General features: G+C 37.7%; 1 protein-coding gene across 1 annotated transcript in view; it reads right to left on the bottom strand.

Moving 5' to 3' along the window:
- Window positions 1-663: 663 nt before the first annotated feature.
- Window positions 664-26,025, bottom strand: part of CHSY3 (chondroitin sulfate synthase 3) — a 146,890-nt gene continuing 121,528 nt past the window's right edge. Inside the window, exon 3 of the mRNA XM_061475631.1 lies at window positions 664-3,378. Coding sequence (XP_061331615.1) covers window positions 1,816-3,378 — 1,563 coding nt within the window. The 3' untranslated portion in view covers window positions 664-1,815. The remainder of the gene's footprint in view (window positions 3,379-26,025) is intronic.

A 26,025-nucleotide genomic window follows, 5' to 3' on the forward strand; every position in this document is an offset into this window, starting at 1 on the left:
TTATCTATTCTCATCTACCACACTTACTACCTTCTCCAAGGCAATGGGGATGGCCTTTTTAAAGAATACAAAAAGCTGTGGCCAGACTTTTAATTCTGAGTTCACTCATTTACAGGGATGCCTTTTACCTTGCATGGTAAATCCAGAACAGAAAACCACAGACAGAACATTAACTGACCTACACACCCTCTTCGTGCCTTAGGAAATTTACCAGGATACCTTCATACAGGTAGATACGTCAGTGAATTCCAATCTGTTAGATGTTTCTTGAAAAGAAACACAGAAGGAATCAGTTACAACTGAAGAACTTACAAACTTGAATTCATTAATTGTTTACTTTTCCTTGCCCAGCCACCTCTATTTGAAATATAGTTTAAAATCAAGGGTACTGAGGCTATTAGATGTACTTGCTGTATTTAGTTTGGCTGAATTCTGATGGTTTCTTGGACACCTTTAAGCTCTTACCACATTATAACATAAAAAGTGCCAAGTACGTGGCAAAAATAATGACAGTTGCAAAAAAAAAAAAAAATGCTGCCTGAACTGAAAAGAGGAACATACTTTTAAATTACTCTCTCTATGTATCTATATATATAGGGATATACACACACGCACACACACACATTTTCACATATATACCCCTATATAAACACTTATCTAAAATACAGAAATTGATTTTTTTATTTCTTCTGTTGGTATCATTTTAAAGGCTTTACTCCATGAATCCACAATATGACAACTTCAGGCTGTCCAGAGAGATAAATCTTAACACAGTCTTACAACCTCAATAATATAAATATATTGGGAAGGAACTTTGACCAGCAATAGTAAATTTTGCAACTTAAATAATTATTCCACCATTATTTTAACAACAGATTGCTACCAAGTACCAATATTCATTAAAACCATAAAAATAATAATAAAAAAAAAGATAACAGCTTTAACTTCTAACACTCTGTATCAAGTGCAGCTTTTTGAAGGGAATGTAAAAGAAAATTATGTGTTAGAGACTCATTCTAAAAAGAGAAAAAGCAACTTATACTATGTGTTTCCAAAAAAGTATACTGTATGCCGGCACTTTATCATGACCATGTTGTCATAGTTTCTTCTTGCCTGCAAATGAAGGATGTAGGTTCACAAATCTTCTAATATGTATATAAGCATTTGATTAAGTCCTGCTCCTCATGAAAATAAAGCTAATTTATACTTAGAGTGAACAACAATGAGGAGTTTATTATTATAGGAAGACATTTAAGGACCTTGGTAGCCAGTACCAGTTGCACTCACAAGTAGCTCCTCAGCTTTTCTTTTTTTTTTGTTTTAAAAATAAAGGTACAATCATAGTTATCCATTTACTTTAAAAATTCTAAAGATGAAGTAGTGTTTATACATATGAGTCCTCATATAAATTATAAAACTCAAGTTTATCTTATTGAGTTCCATCCCCAGAAGAAGCATAAAGCACTTTTGTGGTACCTTCACAAGTAAATATTTTTATCGCATCAAATCTGTAAAATGCAACAAAGATGGTACTGCATCTCAAGCTGAAAGAGAATATTCTTCTGATGCAGTCTCTTGTGATGGATGTGTTCATATGATTTCTGTGACTTGACTGAATTTCAAATAAAGGAAACATGAAGGAGTTCACCTTACCAGTTCAGTAGGTATAAGAAACAGTGAACAGCAGACTCATCGTGTTTGAGGTCAATAGTCTTTGGAAGACAACGAGACGGGAGTTTAAAACTACAACACCAATCAAATAATAATAATGATAATGAGGTAAACTCCCCTAAAAAGGCCAAATAGGCTAGGATGTCAGGAGAGAGTCTGATTGTACCTGACACCTAAATGTTTCTGTAGCCAGAGTTCAGCAAGCTGCATGGTAGAGGCAAAAGTACTTGCTTTGGACCCTAAGCACATTTTATATTGTTTTGGCTCTAAACTGGGGTCACACTGAACTGGATGAAAAATATGGACGACTCCTACTTCTTGACTTCTGAAAGCCTTCAAGCCAGATGTTATCACTTTAGTAAAGAGGTCTACATCCTCAAGTCCCCAGCCTTGAATTGAGGTATCAAATCCACCAGCAGTAAGTAGATCACTTTTGTAAATACAGGTAATTCCAAATCCATACTCTCTCCAAAATCCGCTTCTTTTTGTGAAAACAAAACTACTGTCAGCTGGAGGGTTGCCTTCATATATTATTTTTGGATCATATTGGCTAAAGATGATAGGGTAGTAAACCTGTTCTCCCTGAATAGTGTTATCTCTGCATCGCTGGAGGAAGTCTGGTGTGAATACCAGATCAACATCACAGAACAGCAGTAAAGTGCCATTGTCAAATTGAGCTGAGGCCATTTCGAGACCTAAACCTCTAGAAAACTTTCCTGCCATTGGAATCAGGGTCATATCCGCCTTAGGATACTTCATGCTGTATTCTTTCATTAGCTCTATGTGTTTGCTGGAGTCTTGGCCTGACTCAGAACTGAAAAGAATAATTGCCAACTTCACATTCTCCCTGGGAATGAGACATGTCTTCTCAAAGTTATCCATAAATCTTGAGAAGATGTCAAATCTTCCTGTGAGAGGGACAAGAATATGAATTTTCTTGTCACTGCGTCCTCCAACATTTTTGGTGCCTTGCAATGATGAGGAAAAAATCTTCAAAGAATTTGAAAGAAAAGCAAAAGATTGAGTGTCAGTGTTGGTATTCTCCAGCAGGCTTACATCCAACTCCTCTGCTTCTTTGAAGAAAGGTTTGCTAAACAATTGCTGAAGATAAGCATGGCGTCGCACCGGAACAGTAACTTTCCTTCCTTTGTGCCTTTTGTACAAAAGCAGTAAATCCAGGATGTATTCCACTCCACGCAGAGGATTAACCCTGCGGTAGCCATACTGTATTTCTTTGAAATCAATGAGCCTTCCTCTAGTCCTAGAGTTCTCATTTATCATTTCCATGACTTGCATCACGGTGTCATCTAGCGCAGCCCGCAGCGCACTGCTAAGGCTCTGACGGGGTGGCTGGTTCTCTACCATTGCGTAAAGAAACTTTCCTGTCAGGAACTCCCACTCGATGACTTCATTCCTTTCACGTGGCTGGAAATGATTAAAAGATGGCACCACCCCCAGTTGCCGATCTTCCTTATTTACTTCACTGTTACTGAGCTTGCTCATCAGGGCACTTTCTCTATGGAGCTGGATGGTCCGATAGCGCAGCTCAGAAATTTTACGACTCAGTATGTAATTGTGCAGCCTGTATTGGTAGGCTGGTCTTTTGTTTGGATGAAGTGTTATGGCTGTGTGAATCTTGCTGTTGTGAAGATCTTGAATGTAACCCTTGCGGTTGTGTTCATAGTTTTCATGGAATAACTGCTGCATCTAAATAGAGAGAGAGAAGGAGAGAAAGAATGTGAAAGTGCTTTTACCCATAAAAGGACCTACACTGGCACTATTGATCATTATCAATTCTTATAGATCATGGTTGTTCTAAGCACAGAACTTCAAAGTATTCAGTAGGAATTATTTACATTGTTTTGGCCTCAGTTTCGGTACTGTCCACAGTAAGCAAATGCTGTTCCCTTAACTACAGGAAAGGGAAGATATCTTGGCTTTATCTTTACCTCATCTAACTGCAAACCCAAAGGGAACATTTACCTAAAGGTCTACAGGTAGTATTTTTGAGTTCCTATGTGCAGGCTGAATGCTGCTATGCATGAAACACTAAGTCTTCACCTGCATCTAAGCTCTTACATCTTTAAGGCATCTGTAGCACAGAACCTTACTGAAGAGTTAGCAACACTGGTAATGTTTTTTAAGAGAAACTTGGATTTATGTCTGTTGAACACAAAGTTGTTTGCATATCCTACAGACACACATGCATATTAAATATGAATTAATATTAATATATTACTGAAAAAAAACCTGAATGGACTTCATTTCAACAGGAATAATTTTTTTTCCCGTGTGGACAAATAATTCAGTTGCTGAAATACAAAAAGTGAAATATGTGTATTGGCAGGGATACATTTAGTAGAGTATGCCATTTAAGCTATAGATCATACTAGTGTAACACCCTCAGTAATTTCCAATGTATTTCTGTGGCAAGAGAAGACATTCTACTTCTGTCAAATTAGCAATTGTAGTACCTTCTAAATAGTGAATCATATTTTGAGATAGGTATTGAACTTTGTCTTTTATACATTGGGGAAATCAAGAGAGGTGAGGTCTGATAATACAACGTCTTAAACTCAAAACATTCAGCTCAGGGACAAGAGGATTTGGACTATTTCTTTGCTATCATAACAAATAGGAACTAACACTATCAGTACTGAGTCAGCGTTTATTCAGCAGTGGCAAAATTGAAATATGGCTTCCTTGAGGCAAGAGATGGACACTGGCAGGACAGGCAGTTTATAGATTAGGGACTAAAGTAGAGAAAAGTGCCTGGGAAAGGGCTGGATGAGGGTATTTGCTCTTTGGAAGAATAATTTTTGCTCCTTCCCATACAATTTAAATTCTGAATAATGAAAAAAAAATCAGCTGATCAGGTGAGGTTTCCTTCTCTCCAGTTAAAAGTAGCACTCCCTTCCTGGTCACTTTTATTTAAAGCTGTCTACTGTGCGCTTTGCAAGAAGACGGTGCTTTTGTATTATCCACTTTTTCTGGAAACAAGTTGAATCCATGCTTTTCATGTTTAGAATTTCACATTAAAATCTCTTATAGCAAAATAAAGAAAAAGAAAATGTATAATGCTGGAAACAAAAGCAAGAAGGGGAGGCTGTTTGGCTGCTGAATGGTACCAGTATTCTTTCCCACAAACCCGGACACTTCACACTTTCCTAAGTCCTCTAATCATAAGGAATCACTTGAGTTTTTCTTCATCCACAATAAAGGATTGTATTTGAGTATAACTGAAATAAACATTATCAGATTGTGATAGTTTTGGCTGGGGTAGACTTCATTTTCTTCATAGTAGCTAATATGGAAATATGTTTTGGATTTGTACTGAAAACAGTGTTGATAACCCAGGGATGCTTTTGTTACTGCTAGGCAGTGCTTACACAGAGTGTAGACCTTTTCTGCTTCTCACACCACCCCACCAGTGAGTAGGGCTGATCCCAACTGACCAAAGGGATGTTCCATATCATATGATGTCATGCTTAGCATGTAAAGATGGGGGATGAAGAAGGAAGGGGGAACATCTGGAGTGATGGTGCTTGTTTTCTCAGATAACTGTTATGCATGAAAGAGCCCTGCTTTCGTGGAGATGGTTGAACACCTGCCTGACAACACAAATGAACTCCTTGTTTTGCTGTACTTGTGCGCACAACTTTTAGTTTACCTATTAACCTGTCTTTATCTCAACCTGTGAGTTTTCCTACTTTTACCTTTATGATTCTCTCTCCCATCCACTGGAGAGAGTAAGAGAGTGGCTGTGTGGGGCTTAGTTGCCAGCTGGACTTAAACCACAATGCACATTTAACTTACAGTACCTGAATTTTCACTGTAAATTTATATAATGTATTTTATCTAAAAGATTTTTAACAGATGACAAACTACCACTGTGTCATGGTTTAAACCCAGGCAGTACTCAGTACCATGGAAGCAGGTACCTGCTCACTCCCCACATCCCCGCTTCTCTCCCCTAGGCAGAATGGGGAGAAGAATCAAAAGAATGTAAACCCCACGGGTTTAATAACTAACGTACAATATACTAATAAAAATGATAAGGGAAATAACAAGGGGGAGAATATAAAACCAAAATGGAAAATGAAAAAAAAAACAAAACAAACAATGAACACAAGTGATGCACAACACAATTGCTCACCACCTGCTGTCCAGTACCAGCCTGACCTGAGCAGTGAATGGTCCCTCCTGTGTAACTCCTCCCAGTTTACATACTGGGTATGCCATGATGTGGTATGGAATACCCCTCTGGCTAGTTTGGGTCAGGTGTCCTGTCTCTGCTTCCTCCTGGCTTGTGCCCCTCCTCACTGGCAGAGCATGAGACACTGAAAAGTCAGGGTAAGTGCTACTGAGCAACAACTAAAACATTGCTCTGTTACCAGCATTGTTCTCAGACTAAAATCTAAGCACAGCACTGCACCAAGGAAGGAAAAAAGAATAACTATTACAGCTGAAATCAGGACACACTGTAAACTAAATTCTGCTCTCTGATTGTGGAAATTCTTCAGTAACCCTTGTCTTATTACAAACCCAGATTCACAGCAGATTAATTAGGAGCACTCATTTAACAGGAACATTCTATTAACATAAATACTACATTTTTATTACATTCTAATTTCAGATGCCTCAGTTTATTAGATATGCTCCACTGAAATCATAGCAAGAGGTACTCCATTATACTAATGATTTTGCGTTTGATAACCAACAACAGATTAAAACAGCAATGAAAAAAAAATTGAATCAACTCAGTAATACAATATTATCACACATATACAAACCCACACTAATCCATTTTAAATGATGTTACTGAATACTTCTAATAGATTTCAATACAGAGAAAGCAGTTCAAAACAAATATGACACTGACATGACAAACTAATCCTGAAGATAGGTTTTAATCTTGATGCCACAGAAATTTATTTTCAATACTGAATGATAAAAATGTCTTTTTGCAACTCAGATGATTAAAATCTAGATTAAAGCAGTTCAATGTGATCCAACTTTGAAATTTCTAAACAAGGTGATCAAGCTTAGGAGGCAAAGGGCAAGATGATTAAGTTTCTTTCTTGGAGAATGGACCTGTGCAAGGGCATGAACTGGTCAATGCATTCATAAGTTATCCGGAAAAGGAGGTGATTTGCAAGGTGGCAAGATTAACGAATATAAACTAGAATTATTCAGTCTGCAAAAGTTCTCAACGTTTTTTTGAATGGCAAGTTAATAAAATGGCAGATTAAATTTTGCATAGATAAATGCAAAGTACATGTTAAAAAGGCATTCCTAATTATACCTGAGGAATGTCAGACTGTGTCTAATCTGTCAGAACTTTGGAAAGAGAACCCTGTCACACAGTAGGCAGTTTTGCGCAAATGTCATTTTGATGTTCAGTAGTGACGAAATGAAAAACAAATAGTATGAGCACAACTCTAGAGTGAACCTGAAACACCATTATATGATTCTGTTCTTAGTGCACCTGCAACTTGAAAGATGTGGGCAGGCACTTTGTCAATATCCTGATGTTCCATCTGAAGTTAATAACATGTAAATAGAGAGGCACTAAGGCCACCAGATGATGGCACATGTAGATCATTAGATGACTAGGGAGGAAGGGAGTAAACCAAAAAGGGCTAATCCTGAGATCTATGAAGTCAGTAGCACCATAAGGGAAATGCATAGGAATAGCTACCATCTCTTCTCACAGGAAGAACTATGACACACACAACAATGCTCTCAAGATTCAAAACCAGAAATGAAGTATGTAGCTCAGCCCCAGAACTTACTGGCACAGCAACCTCCTGATGGCAAAATTCTGCACAGCTTCAAAGAGTGAGCCAACAGCTTAGCGGGTGATTCACATCATTTCTATATTAAATAAAAAGGTATACTTTCTCCACAACACTTCTCTACTGCAGAACCTAAAGCCCCAGCTGAGGCTATAACACAATATGTCTTGTCTTACACCCCTGCCTCAGCTTCTTCTACCAATTACTGCAGAGAGAGGGTATTTTGTCAAATGAACATTTATAGCGACACAATACAACAACTTCATGTTCACTAAAAGCAGTAAATAGGAGAAGTTGTCTTCAATTCAACATAATACATAAAGGCACAACAATTTATTTTTTCATGTCACGTGACTTCATGACTTTCCTGAAGAGTTTGCTATCTTCTGTAGAATTACTATAGCACAACTAATGTAAGAGTTGGCAAGGACTTCTGCTTGCCTCTTTTCACTCCACGTGAAACTAGAAGTTGGCAAGAAATGTGAACAATCTAATGGTGCTCTGAGGAACTGTAAACTGCAAGCAGGAATAAAAAAAAAAAAATAGAAGAAACAAATTAGAATAAAGGCAATGCTTTATTATCATGGCAGACAAATGCAATAGCTAATACGTAAGCACGATGTAATTTGCATTGCAAACTCTGAAATCATTGAAATCTCTGTGATTTACTGATGCAATAAAAAGGAATATTCTTATTATAATATACACAAGAGCACAAACCAACCTACTTTATTATTGCAAGACTACCACATCTTAAAAGACTGAATGCAAATGGTGCATTTTAAACTTACACATTTTTTCTTTGAGCATTGTTTAAAAACAATTCACCCCATTTAACAGAGATGGCATGAAATTTAATCATTCCCTAATTCTTCCTAAATTGGTCAATGAGAAACTTAACACGAGCCGGCAGTGTGCGCTCACAGCCCAGAAAGCCAACCGTATCCTGGGCTGCATCAAAAGAAGTGTGACCAACAACTCAAAGGAGGTGATCCTGCCCCTCTACTCTGCTCTCCTGAGACCTCACTTGCAGTATTGTGTACAGTTCTGGTGTCCTCAACAAAAAAGGACATGGAAGTGTTGGAAGAAGTCCAGGGAGAGCCATGAGGATGATCAGGGTTTGGAGCACCTCCAGTATGAAGATAGGCTGAGAACGTTGGGGCTGTTCAGCCTGGAGAAGAGAAGGCTGTGTGGAGCAGCCTTGCAAGTATCTGAAGGGGAGCTATAAGGATGTTGGGGTGGGACTCTTCATTAGGGACTGTAGTGACAGGACAAGGGGTAACGGGTTCAAACTTAAACAGGGGAAGTTCAGATTAGATATAATGAAGAAATTCTTTACTGTGAGGGTGGTGAGGCACTGGAATGGATTGCCCAAGGAAGTTGTGAATGCTCCATCCCTGGTGGTGTTCAAGGCTGGGCTGGACAGAGCCTTGGGTGACATGGTTTAGCGTGAGGTGTCCCTGCCCATGGCAGGGGGTTTGGAACTTGATGATCTTTTGGGTTAGTTAGGGTTGAAAGGTCCTTTCCAACATAACTATTCTATGATTCCATGATTCTGTGATTCTAAATCTAAATTGTTGACAATTTTACCTAAACTGGATTTCTAATAAATTTAGAAATAAAATGAATAGGAACTATTCCTGGTCTTAGAGGTCAGCTCTCCTGAAGATTAAGATCTATTCACTATTTCCAGAGACTACAAAGGGCATTTCATGCATATGAAGAACACATGTAAAAATCTACTGAGTTTGAGATGCTACTGTTTGGCTGAAGAGCAGCAAGATGATTACCCTGATTGAAGGATAAGTTAAAAAAAAAAAATTATATATAATAATATGTATTATAATGCAACGCTAACCTATGGGTGGTCTTAAGCTTCTGGACAAGAAAATGGATTTCAACAAGTCATTTGCTATGGCGCTGTAAGAAAATCTTTCAGCCTAGAGCAGATAAGGACTAAGACCAGAATTACTAAATACATATGAACTGGGTAACATAGAAGCAATAACCAGCTATTCTTAAGTGGGCAACTGTCAGTCTGGAGGGAAGTCATTACAGAAGTTTCTGAGGAACAATATCACACCTAGTGACACTGGCACAAAGTCTTGGACAGTGCTTGTGACACAAAGTTGAGGAAATCATGAAGAGAAAAGAGGAGACCAAACAGGAAGAGCCAGAGAACTTGGAGAAGCAATCCTGCAGAAATTCAGCTGTTATAATAACACAGTGCACATAACCCTGCACCTGTGATTTTAAGAGGTAGATGACAAAAAAATCTTAGGAATGACGACTTTTTACACTGGAAGTGACTGACAAGTAAGGAAACCAAAAGAATGTTAATAGACGGAAGGTTAAATGGAGAGATTATGAAACATCAATATGAATCCTCCACAGAAAAGGAAAACAAGATTTTGTTTTGCATCAGTCAGAATATTTCTGAAAGACACATCAGGCAATTTCACACAATTCTGAACCTGCATCTTTATCAAATATGTGGGACCAAATCAAGGCAAAAAAGATCTGTCAGGACCAGAAACTATGCAATGAGAAGCAGGCTGAAGCTTTTCACTGTGTTACACCACACAGCATTGCTATGGCTGTATACGAAGGTGCACAGGACGGCATTTCACAGATAGATGGCTAGAGCTACTCCCCTCAAAAACAGCTGTATTGCATCCTTTCTGTTCATCACTTGTAGAGACCAACATACTTGTATGATGTGTTTGCAAGCCTCTGTCCATCCATCTATCCATCCCTGTTTCATGGTAACCAACCACGACTGGGGCCAGGGAATTAACATTCCGTAATGGACCTGAGGCTGTGCTGCCTGGCTGTGCTTCACACAATAACTTCATTCCTATTGTAAAGACTAATACAAGGACAGAGTCTCAGCACATGATCTCCACTCCTGTCACAGAGCCTGACGTGAGAAAGTAACACCCCCCACTCACAATCCTGCCACATGCAATGCATGAAACCTCTACCACTGAATGAAGAATGGGGAGATTTTCTTTACCTCAGTTTTATGAAGCAGTACAAAAAGTTAATGTTTCTATAGCCTTTATGCTTCAAGTACTCTGACTAACACAGTGGGAGAGAATAATTTTATACAGCAAGAGAAAGTAGCTCTCCTTATGCTCCCACCCCAGTAACAACACTATAAACAGTATGAGGCTCCTTGCTCATGAAAAATCCTTATACTGTGGCGGTTATTTTATAAGGCATAATCATCCTCACTGGGAGATGAGCATCTCTCCAACCAAAACCAGTCTGACACAACAGGCTCCCTGGCATTTACGAATTCCACTGGAAAATAAATGTAACTGAAGTATCTGCATGCCTGTACCTTGCTTAACGTCTTATCCAGGATAGAAAATGTACATTGCACATTGGTCTGTAGTAGCTTGAGAGGTCTTCCTTAACTGATTCAGTCATAAGTATCCTTACTTTTGAAGTAATTCAACAATTCAAATTCTGAAGAAAACACCAGGAAAAAAGCCATTGTCATATCTGATTAATCTGGAAAAAAAGAATTATATCAAGCTTCAAGTCTACAAACCCTGAGATCTAAGTGCTGAAGTAAATTTTATCTATGTAGAAATGCTTCTCTGCGTCGCTACTTGGTCACGTTTCTGGCTAAATGAAAAATTCTAAGTTAAAGCAATTATTTTAATTTAATATTCATAGTATATTTATCATTATAGCCCCCAAAAGTGAAACGCTCTGAGGTATTGTGTATCAGTTCAGTCAATTACTGGGAGACAGAAGGTTTTTCCTCATCTTGTTTTTGTTTTAGAACTCTTTACTGTTTTAGATATTACTGTTTGAAGCTAAAAATTTGAGGCTAAAATGAAAGCAAAAAATATTTTTAAAGATGTTTTTATTGCTTTTTACCCTCAGTTTTACCTAATGCTCTGGAGAATCTATTTTGATACAAAAGACAGAAAATACAAAAAGCCCTATGCTCCCCAAAGTCCACAGTTATTTGGAAACTGCACTTCAATTTCCATAAATATTAAAACAAATATTAGGAGCATCTTTATTTTAACTAGAAGATTTATCTATACAAGCCGTGTACCAAAAGAGTTCTCCCTTTAAGCTTAACATCATAGTTACTTACTAACAGATAATTAATATAAACTGCCTTTGCACAGCAGCAGGCATTCTACCACCATCATTCTATCACCCTTAAACACTCATTTTTTTGCAAAGAAAAAGTTTTGGGAGCTTGCTGAGTAATACTAATATGGTGCAACTTCATGCAACTTTGCCTTTCAACTCTGAAACTGATCCTACTTGAAGAGCAAGAGTCTGGACCAGGTGATTTCCAAGGTTCCTTTAATTTTTTCTATGACCCTAGAATTCTATATTAATAAGTATTCTGATATTAAAGAATTTGAAGAAGAACATGTGGCAGGAATTTCTAAAGTACTATCAATATTAGGGAATTTGCACCTAGAATCCTCCAAAAGCCTTTTGCAAAAATATAAGCTTTCAGAGACTGGAAACACTGACAGTTCATAGTATTTTTAACTTGTTAATACATGATCTATGTTATACAGCACATATGCAGTCAAACATATAGAATGATTCAAATTTTCTGGAGTAACTTAGCTTTAAAGAGATTTTACTTCCTTTGTTCATTTATCCTATTTTCTCTAATACAATGAAAAGGGCTGTATAACATAAGAAGAATACGATATTTCTTTTGCTAACAAGACTGTGTACACATCTATCAGATAAATAGCAAATAAGAATAGTCAGCTTAACACTGAATACTCAATACTTATTTATGGGTCAAAGTAGAGCTGTTAAAGTATCACCTGAGCAGCAAAATCAGTTTGGTAAAGGTCTTTGAAATAGAAGCTAGTAAGAAAGAGGTATTTTAAAAAGTCAAAACCAAAGTTAAAAGATAAAGCATCACAAGAAGACAAGGATGGGATGTCAGTCTATTCTGGGGAGTAGTGAGGACTAATTCACTTCCATGACCAAGCTAGATCTAGGAAAGCCTGGTGTACTGGAAGGAATTTCTTGATCAGAAAACATACCTTGCCCCACACAGGAGAATGCAGATCTCTGCCAATAAAATGCTTCTGAACAACAAAGACAACAAGGCAGAGAACTGCACATAGGGCTTGCTTTGCCAGAAAATGTGTATTCTTTATGTCAATAGATGAATACTAATGGTATGTTCCTAACAACACTGCAACTTAAGTTTTGCCCACACCAATCTCCTCCCACTGGGAAGTTAAGCCATAACAGGAATGCTCATACAGATGGAATTAGGGAATTTATCTACAGCGAACCATGAGAAATAAGCACTATGCTCATGAAAAAAGACAGCTTTTCTAATACTGAGGGACTGCTAGACAAATCAGCCCTAAAGGAGCCTGGGACTGCTGGGCCGTGGCTGAAATGCCAGGAGATTACAGTTTGTTATCCTCTGCAGACTGGAAGCAAACAGAAGGGAGGTTGGTGAGTTTCTCAATACACAGTTTGTTCAGATATCTGAACAAACTTAAAAGATTTGCAAAAGAAGAAATATAACAGAATGTTGCATTTGCCATCGCTGTTGCTAGTCTGATTATTACTAGAGGTATTTTCTCTTCAGTATAAAGTGTTTTTGTATCTGAAAATATTCATAACTCAGAATAGTAAATCAGATTAGTAATAAGAAAATAAATCAAGCACTGAAATGAGAAAAGATGTTTAAAAAAATCATTGAGGTCCTCAGGAAAAAATGTGATAGGCTGAAAAAAACCCTCCATAACTCTATCCGTGTTTCAACACAATCCATAATTATGCATCTAAAACTTTATTTCCCATGCGGCACAAGAGTAATGTAGATTGTTTCCTTTTTGCCATTCACCAATTACAATTTTATTTTCTTTAATCTTAATAAGTTATTATTCTTCTACAAATACACTTGAGAAAACTGCTCATTTTACCCTTTAAAGAAGCTTTTGAACACTTTAATTATTAGAAGAAAATCCAATAATTGCTTGCATAACCAATTAAGTTCAGATTTATATTCCAGAAGTATCAGATAATGCTGAAATGATGCATGAAGTACAGCATTATGACTTCCATTAAGTATCCATGAATTCTGTGTTTAGGTTCATCATCAATCAAACAAATCAACTGTCTGAATATATTACACATTTGTTTACATTACACATTAATGCCCAAACACAACAAAAACAGTGCAGGAAAACATTTGGCCCCAAATGTCTTTGTTTATTCACAATCAGCAGTTCTTCACAAAATATTAAAGTATTTTGAATCCCCAGTCCATTAGCCTCATTTGGATAGACTTCCCACACAAAGTAAAGAGACATATGTAACTGAAATACTTGGAAGCTTAGAATAGGAGTAATACTTGGTTATATCTTTAAAGATGGAGACTAAGAATAAAATCTGGAGCAGCCATGTTAAATTGCACTCAGCAGGAAGCAGCAGACAAGAACTCATTTCAAACTTTTATGCAGTGCTGGTCTAAGGATAGAGGCAACGATGTGAGATAGGGCTACCACATGTTTGTAAAAATAACTAGCATAAAAGGACAATATAAACATGGTTCTAGGGGAAGAAAACTTTGACCTAAAAAGTTGCCTGGAAGCCTTTTGGACATCTTATCTGACTGGTTTCCTTGCTCCAAGCTCAGGCCAGGTTTGGATTTCTGTTTTATGGTAATGGATGCAACATACTGACAAAATCCAAGATATCAAAAGAGATAAAGGATGACAGAAATTTGCAGACTAAATAGACAAATCAGAGCTTGCGTGTTACTAAAAATCACAAGGAAGAACATATTGTTAATATAAAAACAGCACTGGTAGCAGAGCGCTGACTTTCTCAGCAGTCAGACTCACCTCAGTACCTGGCATGATTATGAAGCAGATCCTTCTGTAAAGTATGCTTAGGCACATTGAAAATAAGGATGCGATTGGTGACAGCCAACATGGCTTCACTAAAGGTAAATTGTACCACGAAATGTGGTGGCCTTCTACAACAGGGTTACAACACTGATGGATAAGGAAAAGCAACTGACATAATCTATGTGAGCTTGTGCAGAGTGTTTAATACTATTCTGCTTGACATCCTTGTCTCTAAATTGAAAAGGCATGGACATGACACATGGACCACACCATGGATAAGGAATAGGTTGGATGATTACACTCAAAAAGTTGTGGTCAATGGCTCAACGTCCAAGAGGAAATCAGTGATGAGTGGTGTTTTTCAGAGGTTGGTGCTGTTGATGGTTGATGCTTTCAGAGGTTGATGCTGAGGACCAGTGTTGTTTAACATCTTTATCAGTGACATATTCAGTGGGATTGAGCACACTGTGACATCAAGCTGAGTGGTGTGATTGACATGCTGGAGGGAAGATATGCACTCAGAAGGACCTTGACAGGCTTGAGAGGTGTGCCTGTGCAAACTTCATGAAGTTCAACAAGTGCAAGTGTAAGGTCCTACACCTGGATCAGGGCAATCCCAAGAACAAATACAGGCTGGACAGAGACTGAATTGAGAGCAGCCCCGAGGAGAAGGACTTGGAGATGTTGGTTGGCAAGAAGAGGAACATGAGCTGGCAGTGTGCACTTGCAGCCCAGAAAGCCAACAGTATCCTTGGCTGTATCAAGAGGAGCATGAGGGAGGTGATTCTACCTATCTACACCCTTGTGAGACCCCACTTTGAATGCTGCATTCAGCTCTGGGGCTCCCAGCATAAGAAGGATGTGGACTTGCTCAAGTGAGTCCAGAGGAGGGCCATGAAGATGATCAGAGGGCTGGAGTACCTCCTGTATGAAGACAGGCTGAGAGAGCTGGGCTTGTTTATCTGGGAGAAGAGAAGGCTCCAGTGAGACCTTACAGCTGTTTGCAGTACCTAAAGGGGGGCTACAAGAAATCCGGAGAGGGTCTTCTGTAAGAGCAAGTACTGATAGGATGAGGGCTGATGGCTTTAATCCTGAAGAAGGCAGATTTAGATTAGAAATTAGGAAGAAGTACTTCACTGTAAGGGTGGTGAGACACTGGAACAGGTTGCCCAGAGAAGCTGTGGCTGTCCCATCCCTGGAAATGATCAAAGCTAGGCTGGATGGAGCTTTGATCAAACCTGGTCTATTGGGAAGCATCCCTGCCCATGGCACAGAGGTTGGAACTAGATTATATTTAAGGTCCCTTTCAAACCATTCTGTGATTCTATATGACAGCACAAATGTCACCCCACTTCATATGATTCCAGTATATCTAGGCTTAACAGACAAATGACAGATAACACAAGCACTAAAGTGTGTTAAAGCACTCAGCCATGCCTTTATTTATATGAATTTATATGGACATGGTTTGGAAGACGGAGCTATGACAAAGGGCTGCCCAGAATAGGAAATACTGTTGACTAATAATCTCATACAATTGAAAAACAGGCATAAATATTATCATTACAGCAAGCCAGTGAGCAATGCCTCATGGTGCCAAATCTCCCTATCCGCATGAGGTAAGAGGGAGCAAATCTTTCTTCTTCTACTTGTCTTTGGCCACCTTACAGGGTTTGTCTGCTTTGTCCAGAAGTTTTTTTTTTTTTTTTTTTTTTACTTTTAGGGTAACCTTTCGGGATGCAAGTGTAAATATAGTGTTCAGTGATATGTGACACAATGTCACCAAGAGAAAGGAGATTTACAGGGCCTTTTTCTGCACAGGTAATTAGGTTCCCCTCTTTCCTCACTCAACTAGTAGTGGTGCTTTGTATTCCCATTATGCAGAGGCTTTGCCTGTCTGGGTGCAGGGTCCGTCCTTCTGAGGCAGAGGCAGGTGTCTGAGGTTGGCACTGGGAGCAGAGCCACAAAGATAAATCACAATAAAACCTGCCTCTAGCCAGATTTTTCTTATGCTAGGAATATCAACTTTACAAAGGAAACATATATTCATACAGCTACAATAACACAGGACTGATTTACAAATAACAGATAGCAGAAATCAGATGTCTTTTTTGCTAGGACAAAGAAATAGAAAATCAGCAGATGTAAAATGGAGAGAAGTAACAAGTCTGTGTGTGATAAAGTACCTAAGGGAGCCAAGGCTTCTTAACATTTTTGAGGCTCTGAAGTTAGCATGAAGCTAAAGGGATTAAAGATACAGATAATAAGAACATCCAAGACAACATTATAAGGGACAAGAGAAGTGAGAACCCTTGCTGATTCGGGGCAAAAGCAATTTGGTAGCTCAATAATGGTCCATTGCAAGCTCTCAGCATGAGCTCACTGCAAAGATCAAGCCTAGAAAATGCAATATGAATAACTCTTCACAGAGAAATGTATTTAGTAAAAAATAAGAACTTGACCACCTTCACATATATCATATTACATTAAATTAATGAAGAGAGGATTTTGAATACCTCTGGATAACAAACCAATAAATGTAGACTGGGGAAAGAAGATTATTTCTTTTTTAAGTTGATAAGCACATCTTGGGGGACACTTAAATATATTGCAAAGTCCCTTTTCAACTCTCACATTAAGTAAGAAAACAGAAGCATCAGCAGACCTACCTAGTATGGAACAAGTCTCTCTTCTGTCTCTGCTGATTAAACATTTTCTTTTTATAATGAAATTAAACATTTTCTTTTTATAATGAAATTAAACATAGAATTTATAGCAACCTCTGCAAAATTTGGGAATGACTGAAACCTGATTTTAGGGCCTGGTAGGCCTAAAAGTGGCTTCCCAGATGTTACCACTGGCGAATTAAAGACTCAAGCAGAACATCCAAAAAGTCAGAACCCTCAAAAAAAAAACTCAACAAGCAAAATCAATACGGTAAGACTTTCTGTTAATATTTCTCCAATCCCTTGAGAAAAAAGCTGCTCAGCAGTCTGCATTCTGATAGTGTGAACAATAGGGCAGATTTTATCATTTTTTTATTTGATTTTCCTACACTTTCACTACACTGAGTCATTACGCAGCTGAGCAAGTGAACAGCCTGATCTCCTTGTCAACCTAGTTTCCTCTTCTCTCTTTGTCAGAAAGGGGAAAAAAAAACAGGATGTTCAAGTAAGATTTTACTTCTCATGCTGTAGTCAAGGAGATTAAGTATACCTTCCTTCCAGCTGGTTTTATTAACATTAATGTTTATGATAAATTATGAAATGTCCTTAAGCCAAACATCCAATTAAATAAGTATGGCAGGATGCCTGTTACAATGTTTTTCTCAGAGGAAATTGTAATTATATGGCCATTATATTTTTCCACAGGCATAACTGTGTTTTCTGACTGGAGGGGATGAAAATATAAGATTAATTAACATATATTGTTACAACATCATTGAGAATTAGTCTTACATTAAAAATAAACAAAATCTAAGCCTACTGAGTTATATGCTTCATGGGGACTGGATATGTCTTCATCCTCTCAGTATTATAAAATATCCTGAACAAGATACTCCACTGCTGGATTTCTGAATTGGGAAGTGCTGCTGATTAGTAAAAAGAAACAGTCTTCCAACTAGAGAGTAGCAATTTAAAACCCATTTTATAATGCTTTCTGTGTCTTTATGGTTGAAAATGTTTCTGGTTTTAATACAAAATTGAAGATCTATATTATGAAAAAGCGGTATTAGCCTCCTAATGGCATTTTCTAATTCAAGTCATAGAATTCAAACTAATTTATCTTCAGGTAGTAAAAGACTGCTCTTTCGTTGGCTCTTCACTGATAAACCCTAGCAATTTTAATACAGATAACAAAAGCAAGTCCAGCTTGGTGACTATCTCATTAAGAAATTCATGTTCTACATGTACTGTGTCTTGTATAACATTATATAACATTATATCACATCACTGTGTTTTATACCAAATCTGTCATAGCATAATCAAATATACAGAAAATAGTTATAGGAATGCTTACTGTTGAGATTTCAGAAGAAAAAAGAACAAAGAAAAAAAATGGACAAATGGAAAGTGCAATAGGGACTATTCAGGAAAAAAAAAATAAAATTGGATTTTACCAATATGATTGACCTCAATAATTCAGAAAATAGTTGGTCCTTGTTTTTATTAAATCATTGGTTGTCTTGATTTGTGTTTTGAATGGAAGACATACAGCAGAAGGGAACAGGAAAAGGAGAGTAAAAATCAAAATAGAATGCAATAGTTCAGCTTAATTTTCTTCTGTCTCTTACTGTAAAATGTTATAACACCTTGAAAGAATGAGACCAGAACTATAGACAGCTGGGGTTATTTCTCTGAGATAACATTAAATTTATCTTAATGGGTTGAATATTAAGAAAATCATTCCTCTGTCAAGGCGGCCAAGACTTCTATTTCACTAATGATAGTGACACAATATTGTAACGTAAACTCTTTCTCACACAATTTCATTTTATGATTAGCTTGAAAAAGCATTACAAAACTCTTTGAAACCCACCTAACAGTCTTACTGCATTTGTTTCCTTGGAGGTATGCCTGCGGGGAGCTGTTATTTCTGTTACAACCAGGCCTACCTATTCCTATAGAGTAAAACCAGACAAAGCTTGTTTAAAATACTGAACAGAATGGGGAAAAGAACAAAGGACTATTGAAAGAGAGAACAGGATTAAGTTTGTTCAAAAATATGGCAAAATTTCTTTTTTCCCTATATTGTGACTGAAAACAGATGTGCAATGTGGGGATTCAAGTGGTAAGGCAGAAGTAGTATTGACAAACAATTTACACTGAGATAGAGGTTAGGAGGATCGGTTGAACTGTTCCTGTAACTGTTACAAACCGAAGTAAAATTTGCCTTCTGAGAAAAGCTATATACTATAATGTGCAAATACAAGAAAGAAATAATGTATTGGAACTTCCTACTAATCAGCTAAAATGCACTAACAATTAGAGACATACTGGTTATTTTTCCTACCACTACTGTGAATATGCTGATGTCATCAATTGTTTGCTGAAAGATTTCAGTAAGCTGAAAGATTTCAGCAAGCAAGTAGAAGATTCAACAATCTTCACTTTGGAAATCAGTTTTGTTCTTTTTAGTGTCATCTGGATTCTTTAATATTTAAAACATTTATCAACATATTTTCCTTACAGATATCCTCAGCAGGAGGTTGGGAAATCAAAAAGAGGTCTATATACACAGATATGGCACCATTTGGAATTGCAGTGACCTCTTTCACCAAGTACACATGTTGTATTTAATCTAATTGTAAAAGGAAAAATAATGCTGTTAGTAACTGAGATTTAAGCTTTTTCATACTTAATTACCCTAGCTATGCAAGGTATATGTTAACGTATTTCTATCAGTACCAGTCTGAGTTATAGCTACACTGATGACATAGAACAGCTCAACAACACAATAATGAAAAACCGCCAATGTAGCCAAAAGGATCTTTATATATTTACATAATTAGAAAGCATGTAAATTGCATCAACTCATTTCTATATTTCAATCATATTGAAAAACCTCTTTTCCCATTTTATAATTTTATTCTTTCTCTCATTCAGCTTAAAGAAACTGTAGGCATATGAACTGTTCCTCAGTTCTTTTTCAAGATAGGTGTCTACAAACTAGTGACTCCTAATTTTAAAATGTCCATTTTAAAACATAATGAAATGTGCCTTCACATTAAATTCAGTTTCGTATAAAATACATTTAGAATAATAACTACTGAATTTTCAGCAATTTCCTTCCTGAAAGTCCTTCCTGAAAGTCCTTCCTGAAAGTCCTTCCCATGCAAGGTTTCCAAGAAAAAGCAAAACTTGGATGCATCACACACAGCAAGGAGCACTTTCAGTTAGTAAAGCTAATAAACGGGATTATGTCTCCCTACACACCTTTTCTCTTATGAAAACTCAAAAGCGTTGGTACAAGGATAGAATTAAGCCTGACCTCCAGTGTCTGAGTGTATGAGACCTCAATGCTCTACTCTTTACTAAATTCTGGATGTAATTTTCCTCTTCCTTGCCAAGAAACAAAAATGAAAAATAAGTACTTGCAATCCCATCCATACGACATAAATAATTGCTCTTATCCAATTTTTGACACCACAAGAAAGTTCAGGATCAAAGGTATGAGACACTGCAGCCTAGGGCTGGAAGATAGAGTTCAAAGCACAAAGGCTCAAGGTTGGGTGAAGTATAGGGCTGTTTTGACTCTTGGCTGCTATAATTCAAAGTTTGGTCTCCTAGATCCTTGGCATAGGCATCATCCTTTGAATTAATGAAGGCCAATTAGAAAAAAAAAAATCCACTCTTCTTTTAGCTACTGCTGAACAAAAAAGGAACGTAAAAATGAAAACTCCTGCTGTTGGCTCCAAAAGATGCATGCTCTGAAACCTACAGTGTCTTCTGCATCTGTCCCCCTTGATACCTGTGATCATTTCTAGTGTATTTTCTACTTAAAGCCTTGGTCCTGGCAGTGCTTATCTGCCAGGTGCAGTCTCCATTTCTCTATTCTTTTCCTATCCAGATTCCTGCGCATTCTTGTCCCTCTCCACACTCCTTCCTGCCACACAAGAATGTTTCTGTTTCACCCTGAGTCACTGCATTGGTGCACTTTGGTGGAATATTTTCACAAAACATAAACAAAGCTGTTCATGGCAGAGAAAATTTCAGACCAAGTGGTTCAAATCTAGCAAAATTCTAAGCAAAGAAAATAAAGCTCTTTTCTAGGAAGATTTATGAAGCCTATAATTAATAGCAGCACAATTAGTCCAGGATACACAAAATAATACCATAGTCTCTGTGTAAGAACAGAGACAGCCTTGGGTTTCTTATACAGAATTAAGTTTTCCTTCTACTCGCTAAAGCAAAAGACAAATAAAGCAAAGAAAATAAATGTCTTTGATCAAAAAAGTCTAGGCATGTTTACATGATGCGTTCTGCTTTATCAGAAAATTTCTGTCACTCCTATTACTACAGTACCTGTGCTTGATAAATGATCATACAGATTGTGACTGTTTCTATGACCCTCCACCTGGACGCAAAAGGGAGACAGAAGCCTGAACCAATAAAGTCTTGAAGCAGAACTGCAGCATCCCTGTGACTAACCTTTGATGGAAGCAATCCAGCTTACACCTGTAGGCTCAGCACTGTGTCTATTATGTTTATAGCTGTCTACTCATTATCTTTGCTGATAAAAGAAAAAAACCCTTAACACTTACACTAGCAAAGTGCTTTGCACAGATGTTCAAGAGCTATGAAAAAAATTACAGGTTAAGCTGATTTTGTACTTCATTGTATTTTAAGAGAGATGGTTTTCTTTTTCTGGCTTTTGAAGCCTATTTTTATATATATTTTAATTATTTCTATTCCATCTGTGCAGTTTAATTACTGATTTATTTCCCTTTTTAGCAAGATCTCCATCTCTGTATATTTAATTACTCTCTATAGTGAGGAATGCAAATAACTTCATTTTCCTATGAAACTGATGATGCATCTTTTAAAGACAGGACATGCCATCAAAATTAAAAAAAAGTCCCAAATAACTAAACAAACTGCAGAGAGTAAGAACTGTAATTGCAGTTTCCTTTACTAGGCTGTATGTGTTATCAGTTAACCATAAAAACCTGCTTTGTGGATGACACAAAATACGTATATACTAATTTAATGTCCAATTCCGCTTCATTTTTCATAAAGCTTGCCCAGAAATGCATTACAATTGTCTTTGCAAATCCACCAACTCTGTCTCAGGGTCTCTGAAAAAGTCTGTCACTTTTCAGTATGAACATTAAGATACAACTAGTACCATTTCCAGTTCAATCTCAGACAGACTCATTCTGATTTTGATGTAATTCTGCACATACAGACTGGCAGCACTTCCCCTTGAGAATGCCTTTTTTTTTTGTAAGTCATAAAACATAATGTGAGTACTCTTATGAACATCCCCAAGGTTTCAACACAACCCTGTCTAAATAGCACAGGTGCTTGAACAGTCATAAGGAAACACAGCAACAGTAAAGAAACAGCATAATAGATTCAGCTCACAGTTCACAGTTGGGAGATTATGTATGTGAATACCTAAAATTCTAAAATTTAGGGAAATGGTGCAGTTAGCTCCTTAAATGATCACCCAGATTAGTAAAACTAGAATGGTTGCTTTAACAGATGAAATATTTTCCAGTACTACTTACTTTTTTTTTTTTTTTTAATCCTGGCTTTTCTACACGTTAGAAGTTTCCAGCCAAATGGAGTGTGAAACATCATAAGCATTTATCCCTATGGCTCATAAATCATTTCCTTTCCAAGAGCAATTCTCAAGAAATAACTGCATTTCAATGGTGACATTCTAGTATAAGCGAATGATGTACAAAGCCTGAAGAAAAGCAGTAATATTGCCACATGCTAATATGTGTATCAATTTAAATTCTGAAAGTCTTTTAAGAATGCATGCAACTTTTCAGTGGGCTGATACAAATGGGATTGAATTGCACCTGAAAAAAATAATCTTTTTCATTTGACCTAGTATTTTACATTTGACCTAGCAATAGTCACACTGATCTGATAATGATGGAAGAAGGCAAAAGCTATATACTACCATTCTGTGTAAACAGAAGCTGCATTTAATTTATATCAGAGCTGCTGTGAAATATAAGAACTTGCCAACCACCTTATGGTAGCTGAAGTGTTTTGTCAGAAACAGCTGAGAAGATCCTTCCCTAGGAACTGGCAGACTGCACACATAATAGTTCATCACTAAGAACACAGGGTTTATGTGAAATAAATTATTACCCCTTTGATTGTAATTATCACCAATGAAAAACTTCAGAACTGTAACTTGATGTGCTGTACTGGGTTTGCATGGAAAGCATTCGGCAGCAGAGTGTATACGGCGATGGTTTCTTTGAGAAGGTGCTGGCAATTTCCCCCATGTCCAATAGAGCCTATGCCAGCCAGCTTCAAGACAGATCAACTGCTGGCCAAGGCAGTAGCACCTTTGGAATTACATATTTCAGAAGGGAGAAAAACTGGTGCACAACTGTAGCTGGTGGAAAGAAGTGAACATGTGAGAGAAACAGTACTGCATACACCAAGGTCAGCAAAGAAGGAGAGGAGGAGGTGTTCCAGATGCTAGAGCAGAGATTCCCCTGCAGCCTGTGAAGAAGACCATGGGGAGGCAAACCGTGCCCCTGCAGCCCATGGAAGTCCATGATGGAGCAGATTCCACCTGCAGCCTGTGGAGGACCTCACACCAGATGCCCGAAAGAGGCTGTGATCCCACTGGAAGCTCAGGCTGGAGCAGGCTTCTGCCAGCACCTGGCTCCGCGGAGAGAGGAGCCCAAGCTGGAGCAGGTTTGCCACAGGACTTGTGACCTCATGAGGGATTCACGCTGGAGCAGCTGGTTCCTGAAGGATGCACCCATGGAAGGGACCTATAATGGAGCAGCCGGTTCCTGAAGGATGCACCCATGGAAGGGACGCACAATGGAGCAGTGGAAGAGTGTGAGGAATCTTCCTCTGGGGAAGAAAGAGCAACAGACAACTTGTGATGACCTGACCACAACCCCTATCTCTCTGTGCTGCTGGGTGAGAGGAAGTAGAGAATTCGGCTGTCATCCGAGTTGTACTTGCATGGTGCATTGCCAACTGCAAAAGGTATTCAATAAATTGGCTAAATAACATCAACAACAACCAAACTGACCACAGATATACCTCTAGATGCACCATGATACTGTTTGGGTGTCACTGGACTGACCCCTAAAGACCTATATGAGCTCAAGCTCATGTATGGGTTTCTGCTAAATCCAAACTACTTCCAGGAATGTGAGACTTCTAGTTTTGTATCCTTTTCTTGCCTTTCCTTGTTCTTCTCTCCCCCATTGTGCTGTTTTTCTTTCTGGCCTCTTCTGTGGAAGTGAGAGGGAAAGGATATTCATTGAAGATTAAAACACAGTTCAGTTAAATGAAACTCCACTCTCTCCATCTCCAAAACTTTCCAAAAGATTGCTAAGAGAACCTTTTTTCATTAAAACAAACCAAACCAACTCTCTGCAGTTAAAGAAAACAAAGAATACTGAAAAAATGCAAACCTTCCTCAAAACTTTGTATTTCAAATGCTTTAGTGGTTTCCCACCTTTCTGTATTTTAATGTAGTGTTTAAAAGGTTTAAGTAGTAATTACCTGACAGATAGAAGTCTCTGTATCTGAACCATGTATGAGGGCTTAGTATTTTTCAGTGAGAGAAGGACACTAATACAACTGAATTTCTGAGTTCATTTAATCTACCACAATTAGCATACTCAGAATAAATAGACATTTGCAATATATCAAGGAAAGACCTGTTTATAAACACAGGCAATCTGTCAGTTATCACCAGAAATTAATGAGACTTTTCTAATGTGGTAGAAAGCTCCACAAGCCAACGGTCTGAAGTGTACTAAACACTTGGACATGCTTTCACAGTTCATTTACAGAAGCTGGCATAAGCCAAACTCATATATTTTCTCTAGGTCAGTTTATCTGACAATATTTAATAGAAGAGCCTTGTTTTGGAACAGTGGATTTGACATTTTCTTGTGCACCCTCCTAGGTAGTCCTCCCTGTGCGTTTATACACAATTCCAAGGCCAGCTCTAGCAATCTTCCTGACTACCATTACAATCGCTGCCAGTAGTATTAGGAGTGGAGCTAGAACAAGGCAATGAATGACGCAGGTGTCCAAATAAGATTCTGAAAAACTCTGAGATGCAGCCACAGGCCACCTCAAAGGAAACATAGGACAGTATATGCTACAGCTGTGGAAACGGAACCAGGAACTGCTGTTCTGGAACTTGTTAAGAAGGTACCTTGAATAACCTAATATCAGTGTTTTAAGCAGCTACTCCCCACCTCTGCCTCCAATAGGTTTACATATGTTGAGGCCAGGAAGCATCAATACGATAATTTACCTTGACTTTCTATATTACACATTCTACAATATTTGATGATGAAATTCCTGAAACAACCCTATAAATTCTGAGTAAGTCATATCTTTTGAGAAGACCGTCAGTCTTAAAAGACCTGGAGAGAAAAAGCTTACATACCTACTCACAAGTTGTTTCAACAGTTAATTGCTTTAATTACTAAGCATTGTGCCTTGCTTCCTGTCTAAATTTGTCTTGTTTAAACTTTTGTTTGCTTTTGTAACTTGTGATGTCTTTCAGATTGGAAAGTTTTCACCATATCAGAACATCCTTCCCATGTAAAATTTGCAGTATGAAAAGTGATATGGAATACCTGGGAAACATAAGGTGGAGATAGCTTTGTGGAATTGCAGTGCTTCCACCCAGAATGCCTTGAAATTTGGGCCTTTTAGTAAATCATTCATACATACTTAAAACAACCAACCACTGCTGAATATTCTGAGCGCAGAGAGAACAAGTACATAGATAAAGGAAGGGAGAAGAATAATTTCTTCTGTATACCAGGAGTTTTCAACTTTTTGTTTCACTGTTCATACTTGTGGCTTATGTATTTCTAATTCTCTCACTCTTGGCTATATAATTCACAGTATTTACAGAAGACCTGAATACATATTCTTTTATCATTTAACTGCCCATTTTGCCTGCTTTTTTTACTACACAAAGCAGTAATTTGAAAG

The sequence above is a fragment of the Pezoporus flaviventris genome, unplaced genomic scaffold (assembly GCF_033815535.1).
Source record: "Pezoporus flaviventris isolate CSIRO_AGI_PZ_B2104156 unplaced genomic scaffold, CSIRO_AGI_Pfla_v1 ptg000086l, whole genome shotgun sequence".
In the NCBI taxonomy this organism is placed as follows: domain Eukaryota; kingdom Metazoa; phylum Chordata; class Aves; order Psittaciformes; family Psittacidae; genus Pezoporus; species Pezoporus flaviventris.